At 47.1% G+C, this 7,500-nt stretch overlaps 1 protein-coding gene across 1 annotated transcript; it reads right to left on the reverse strand.

Annotated features, from left to right (window-relative positions):
* Positions 1–4,105: 4,105 nt before the first annotated feature.
* hirip3 (HIRA interacting protein 3) lies at positions 4,106–7,249 on the reverse strand (the record flags this gene model as incomplete). The annotated part of the gene is made up of 6 exons (XM_080835640.1): positions 4,106–4,269; positions 4,570–4,668; positions 4,949–5,096; positions 5,356–5,546; positions 6,097–6,369; positions 7,072–7,249. 6 exons carry the CDS (start codon positions 7,247–7,249, stop codon positions 4,106–4,108), a joined length of 1,053 nt encoding a protein of 350 aa, XP_080691766.1.
* Between the last annotated feature and the right edge of the window lie 251 nt (positions 7,250–7,500).

Consider the following 7,500-nt stretch of genomic DNA (forward strand, 5'->3'; position numbering starts at 1 on the left):
GAGTGGTTCATTCTATAGCTAAAGGCTAACGCATTGCTTCATTCTATAGCTTAAGGCTAACGCAGTGGTTAATAAACTCTATAGCTAACGGCTAACATAGTTCATTTTAAAGCTTAAGGCTAACGCAGTGGTTCATAAACTCTATAGCTTAAGGTTAGCTCCTCGCTAGGTGATGGTTAGGGTTATTTCACATCACACATTATAAACTATTATTCAGAATATTATTTCAGAGTTGTACACCTCAGAAGCATTTAGTCTGGACACATTACATATTATTAATGGAATAATAATAGCACGCTAAAGTTGAAGAATGGACAGGAGGCCGAGTCGGTTTCAGTTGGCTTGTATTGCAGCATGGAGACCCCTCTCGCTGTTGGTTCAAGAACGGTCTAACCTGATGCAGTATGCTATCAGGTTTTATACAAAGAGAAGGGGGGGGTGGGATACATTTGAGAGGGTCACCTATGGGGGGATGGGGATGCCAGGACACAAGGCCTCTAGCAGGAAGAGGGGGGGGGGGAGGGTCACATGTCATTTGCATTGGATCTCAGTGAGAGACAGACGTAGTATACGTTCAGAGTGAGTTGTAGATACAGAGAAGTACATCTTTACCTATAATAATAACAATAATTCCAGTTCCATCAGTCCCCCAATTGAGCATATATATGCTCACACAATAATAACCAGGCAACAGCCAATCAGGGCAGGACACATCGAAATATGTTACAGATAGGGATGACACAATTTAACAGTGGAATATCTATTTTGCAGTTCCATCAGTAGTTATCTTGTGAACACACAGAGCCCACATGCAGAGTCCTTCTGCCATGTTTTCTGGGTGGGTAGTCTCTATCATGGCAAGACGTGCTGAATCAGGTGCTGAAACACCAAGCACGTGGATGGCCAGTTGATGAGTTCAGGTTTCCTTTGTGGTCACAGGGTTGTCAAGAGTCCTTTTGTTTAGGCTGAGTGTGTATCTCTGAGGAGAGCTGAACAGTCCATGGCCATCTCAGGGTCCTGAGATTCTTGGCTGCGGGTACTTATCAAGTCTCACATGAGAAGCCAACAAAAGCATGAGGTGTTTGGAGAACATTAAAGCATTTGCATTTGACTGTGATATGGGGGAGGGGTAGGGGTGTTTGGTAACAGGAAATGAAATGACTACTTCATGAGTGAAGGCACAGGCATGGTAAAATAAAATGGAAGGTTGGACCAAACAAAGACAAATAGCACAAGACATTGACAAAATAAAATAAAAAGGAATACAGGAAACAAAATAGCACAGTAGGGAGATCTCACATCAAACAAAAGACAACATAAAATAGTGCAGATAAGTCACAACAAGCCTTGTTTAGGCTGAGTGTGTATCTCTGAGGAGAGCTGGACAGTCCATGACCTCAGCCGGAGCCAAAAACACCCGGGACACAGGGAGGTGTTAGATAGGGTGTGTTGATGGCTGCAGATGGGCAGGGGAGGGGTAGTCTTCTCCTAAAGTGTTGTGTGTGATCTCAGGGTCCGCATGAGAAACCACAACAGTATGAGGGATTTTAGAGCCATTCAAACATTTGCATTTGACTGTGATATGGGGGAGGGGGAGGGGTGCTTGGTAAAAGGATTCTGCAAGATTACTTAAGGGGTCAAGGCACATGGCTTGGAGTAAATAAAAATAAAGGTTGAAACAAACAAAGACAAATAGCAAACGACTTTGACAAAATAAAATAAAAAGGAATACAGGTGGAACAAACAAAGAAAAAATAAAATAGTGTCAGCAGATAAGTCACAACAAGCCTTCAAATCCCCTATATGATAGCTTGGGAGCTATCAACTTTGAAAAGTAAATACAAGTTAAAGCAAGGCATTGTCAGACTTAAATCATACCAGACAATAAACAAAACAGTCAAAAGTCATTTACCAGACAATAAACAAAGCAGTCAAAAGTCATATGAACAAAACAGTCAAAAGTGGTCAAAAGTATGTCACACTAAAATCTCACTCAGTCAGAGAGTGGCATTGAAGTCATTCATCCATCGGCTGGCCAGCCCACACACACACACACACACACACGTACACACACGCGCGCTTGCGCAGTTGTTCACTCAGAACGCGCGTTGTCTGACTCGCGTGGAAACACAGACAAGAGAGCGCTTGCGCAGTTGTTCGCTCGGAACACGCGTTGTCTGACTCATGGGGAAACAAAGACAAGAGAAGTTAATAATCTGGTTACAACATGTAGGCAACACAGAACACAGAGAGTAAGCAGAAGTCTGCCTCCTCAACATTCACTGGCTTTGTGTGACTACCAGGCAGATCACTTGAACAGCGAGCTCATTTGATTTTACTTAAAAGGGGCATTCCAACATATTGTGGGCCCAGCTAATGTGTCTATACATTTACGTATGTGTTTCCGTAAAGGCATCTTATTTCCATGTATCTTAAACATATACACCCAGGATGAAGGCTTTGTTAAAAGTCTTCACTCCTCTCCTTCTAACTGACTAAGTTAGATCAATTTAGACAATAGGATAGATGGGGCTGTTTGAATCACTACTGATAGTCAAGCCTGGCCACTTTAAGAACAAAGACAACACAGATGGACGCACACAGGCTTACACAACAAACATGAAACACGGAACAGACAAACATATCACGCTGAAACAAACCAACCGAAACCGACTCTTCCTGGTCCTTATAATGAATAGTAAGTCAATTATAGCGAACGGGACTTTTTCTATGTGCAGAGGCCGGTTAAGCAGATGAGAGACCTCTTTCATATCCGTACAGTAACCAGTTTATTTAACCGAAAGCTTACAATGGTAGACTTCTCAATTTGTAAAGCGTTACAAACAGAGCCAATGCCGCTCCCAAGACACAGTTCGTCTCGCACTTGTGCCTTCCCAATAACAGCGCCGACACAGTGCTTTTAAAAATGCATAGGTCTACTAAACGCCGAATGATAAAAACGTCCGAGACTGTGTATGTAAAACACGCCTCGATCACGTTTACTAGTCCGCGCGGCACAGTGTTTAACCTAAAACACGCGCTACAGTCACGACCCTAGTACAACGTCCGGAACGATAACGTTGTTAATTTCTGGTTTAAACTGGCCAATGCCTGTGCACTTTACGCTTAGCGCTGGATATGTAAAGAGTTGAGGCTGAATTAAGTGCTATATATTTATGAAATTGCTCTGTCTCTCACCCCCACACAACCTCTGTACACAGAAAGATGCTAAAAAGCTTACCTGTCTCCGTTCAAAGTTTTTGAAGCGTCGGCTCATATTCTTTTGCTGTTTCAGATAGATGTATATCTACCGGCATCGAAGGACCATCTAATGGAATAATAATAGCACGCTAAAGTTGAAGAATGGACAGGAGGCCGAGTCGGTTTCAGTTGGCTTGTATTGCAGCATGGAGACCCCTCTCGCTGTTGGTTCAAGAACGGTCTAACCTGATGCAGTATGCTATCAGGTTTTATACAAAGAGAAGGGGGGGGTGGGATACATTTGAGAGGGTCACCTATGGGGGGATGGGGATGCCAGGACACAAGGCCTCTAGCAGGAAGAGGGGGGGGGGGAGGGTCACATGTCATTTGCATTGGATCTCAGTGAGAGACAGACGTAGTATACGTTCAGAGTGAGTTGTAGATACAGAGAAGTACATCTTTACCTATAATAATAACAATAATTCCAGTTCCATCATTATAAATGCATTTAGTCTGGACACATTACATATTATAAATGCAAACATTAAGGTTTCAACCCAGGATGGAGTAGGCTGAGGGACCAAAACTAGAACAGTGACGTTATAATAAATATCTGAAATGCCTTTTGTCCAATCAAATTACGACAGAATAACAGATTACACACACACACCACACGTGTGTGCGTGTGTTACTGAAGTTAGTTCTACCGCTAAAAGGAGGACATCTTGTCTTATTACAAAGGATTTTTTATTCTTTCATCAAAAGGTATATAAACGTGTAAAAATCACAGAAAATTATTTAACATGAACATTGGTGCAGAGTGCATTGTGTTTAGGAGAGACACACACACACACACACACACACAGACAGACACATACAGAGACAGAGACAGAGACACACACGACTAGTCACTGTCTTCATCACTGATGATGCCGCGTAGGCTGCTCCAGTCTGTGGCTCTCTGGCGCCCCCCGGTGGTTGGGCTGTCTGAGTCCGACGCCACGCTGCGCTTGTACGCTGAGGGAACCGGAGAGCCACTTCCTGCTGCTGCTCGACACCTCGGACGACCTGAGAGAGACAGGAGCGATCCAGAGTGGATTAGTGGGAGAGAGAGGGTGAGGGTGAGGGTGAGGGTGAGGGTGTGTGTGTGTGTGTGTGTGTCAGGTGCTCTCGATGATGAAGATGTGTGTATGATGCAGAGAGTTACCACCCTGGTCAAGGCTCCCCCTTATGTGTGTGTGTGTGTGTGTGTGTGTCTGTGATTGGCTTATGTAGAAAGCAGTGCACTGTGATTGGCTGATGTAGAAAAGCAGTGCACCGTGATTGGCTGATGTAGAAAGTGGTGCACTGTGATTGGCTGGTGTGTACCTGCTGTGCTGATGATGTTGCTCGTGTCCAGTTCTGCCAACTCCTGAGCCTCCTCCCTCTTCAGACGAGCCCTCTTACACCTCTCTATGGAGGGCTGGCCTAGACACACACACACACACACACACACACACACACACACACACAGCAATTAGACAAACATACCATTCCTTCTCTATGAATGGCTGGCCCACACACACACACACACACACACACACACACACACACACACACACACACACACACACACACACACACACACACACACACACACACACACACACACACACACACACACACACACACACACACACACACACACACACACACACACACACACACACACACACACACACACACACACACACACACACACACACACCTTTCACTCCCAGGTCCTCCAGCTCCTTCTTCAGTATGGCCACCATCGCCTTCACGGAGCGACAGCCGCCCAGCAGCTTCTTGTAGTTCCGCCGCACGCCACAGAGGGCGATGTAGCGCTTCAGCCGAGACACAGACTGGTGGTCCTCCTGCCAGCACACACAGACAGATGAATTTGAGCCCACACACACACACACACACACACACACATACACACACGAATATCAGCAAACACGCACACGGATATGAGCGCACACACACACACACACACACACACACAAGCGTGTGTGTACGTATGTATAAGTGCGTGCGTGTGTGTAAGTTGTACGTTTGTGTGTGCGTGTGCGTGTGTGTATGTGTGTAAGTGCGTGTGCTTGTGTGTGTGTGTTTGTGTGTGTGTGTGTGCACCTTGGCTCTCTCGTCATCCTCCTCCTCCTTCTTGTTGTTCTTCCTCTTGGTCACAGTCTTCTTCACTTCCTCCTTTGGCTCCGCCCTCAGTTTTGGCTCCTCCTCCTCATCATCCAGTGACGGCAATGAGGAGGAGTCAGAATCACCAGGGAACGCCCCACTCACGGCTGGTCCCGCCCCTTCTCTGCTCCCTGGAGAAGGCGGTTAGGGTCAGTGGGTAGTGTACACTGGCTTTAAAGGTCAGTGTGTAGTGTACACTGGCTTAAAAGGTCAGTGTGTAGTTTGCACTGGCTTTAAAGGTCAGTGTGCAGTTTACACTGGCTTTAGAGGTCAGTGTGTAGTTTACACTGGCTTTAAAGGTCAGTGTGTAGTGTACAATGGCTTTAAAGGTTAGTGTGTAGTTTACACTGGCTTTAAAGGTTAGTGTGTAGTTTTAAGAGTATTCCTTATGCAAGGGTGAACATCTGAACTCTACATATAATACAATGACATTAATGTTTACAACTAGCACACAGACAGAGAGGCAGGCAGACAGGCAGGCAGGCAGGCAGGCAGACAGGCAGACAGGCAGGCAGACAGGCAGACAGGCAGACAGGCAGACAGGCAGACAGGCAGGCAGGCAGACAGGCAGACAGGCAGACAGGCAGGCAGGCAGACAGGCAGACAGGCAGGCAGGCAGACAGGCAGACAGGCAGGCAGGCAGACAGGCAGACAGGCAGGCAGGCAGGCAGACACACACACCTTTCCTCGCAGGTGTTTCTTCCTCATCAGAGGAGTCGTCTACTTCCTGCTTCACCGGCCTCTCCTCCTCTTCTGATTGGTCCTCACTGTCGCTCCCAGAGCTGATTGGTTGCTTGGGTCTCTGTTGAGACGTCCTCTGTTTCTTCTTCTGCTTCTCCACCTTGAGCGGACGGGCCGGCTCGGAGTCGCTGGACGCCGGTGGGTCTTCATCCTCATCACCCTCCTCTTCCTCTTCCTCCTCCTTCCTCTCTGCCTTCTTCTCTTCCTTCCTCTCTGGAGAGAAAAGAGGCCAAACATTCACACACACGCTTCACTGTAGCTTAAAGCACCCGGACTCACATACACACACACACACACACACACACACACACACACACACACACGGCACACTGTAGTAGTAAGCACCCGCACTCACACACATGGCACGCTGTAGTCACACACACACACACACACACACACACACACACAGACAGACAGTAGTCCTAAGCACCCACACTCACACGTCACACTGTAGTTATAAGCACCAGCACTCACTCACACACACACACACACACACACGGCACCCTGTACTTACAATGACATTAACGTTTACAACAAGCTCACAGACAGACAGGCAGACAGACAGGCAGACAGATAGGCAGACACAGACAGACAGACAGACAGGCAGACAGACAGGCAGACAGACAGGCAGACAGATAGGCAGACACAGACAGACAGACAGACAGGCAGACAGACAGGCAGACAGATAGGCAGACACAGACAGACAGACAGACAGATAGGCAGACACAGACAGACAGACAGACAGGCAGACACGCAGACACAGACAGATAGGCAGACACAGACAGACAGACAGACAGGCAGACAGGCAGACACAGACAGACAGGCAGACAGATAGGCAGACACAGACAGATAGGCAGACAGACAGGCAGACACAGACAGACAGACAGACAGACAGGGAGAAACAGACAGACAGACCTTTCCTTGCTTCCTGCTTCAGCGGCCTCTCCTCCTCTTCTGATTGGTTCTCACCGTCACTCCCAGAGCTGATTGGTTGCTTGGGTTTCTGTTGAGGCTTCCTCTGTTTCTTCTTCTGCTTCTCCACCTTGAGAAGATGGACTCCTCCATCTTCATCACCTTCCTCTTCCTCTTCCATCCTCTCTGCCTTCCTCTCTTCCTTCCTCAAGCTCTCTACGGAGAGAAGAGTCCAAACAATCACACACATTGTAGATAGATAGAGACAGACAGACAGACAGACAGACAGACAGAGACACACACACACACACACTTAACTGTAGTTCTAAGCACCAACACCCACACCCGCACTCACACACACGGAACACTGTAGTCCTACGCACCCTAACTCACACACACGGCACGCTGTATTCACACACACACACACACATT

The sequence above is a fragment of the Sprattus sprattus genome, assembly GCF_963457725.1.
Source record: "Sprattus sprattus genome assembly, chromosome: 3".
Lineage (NCBI taxonomy): Eukaryota > Metazoa > Chordata > Actinopteri > Clupeiformes > Clupeidae > Sprattus > Sprattus sprattus.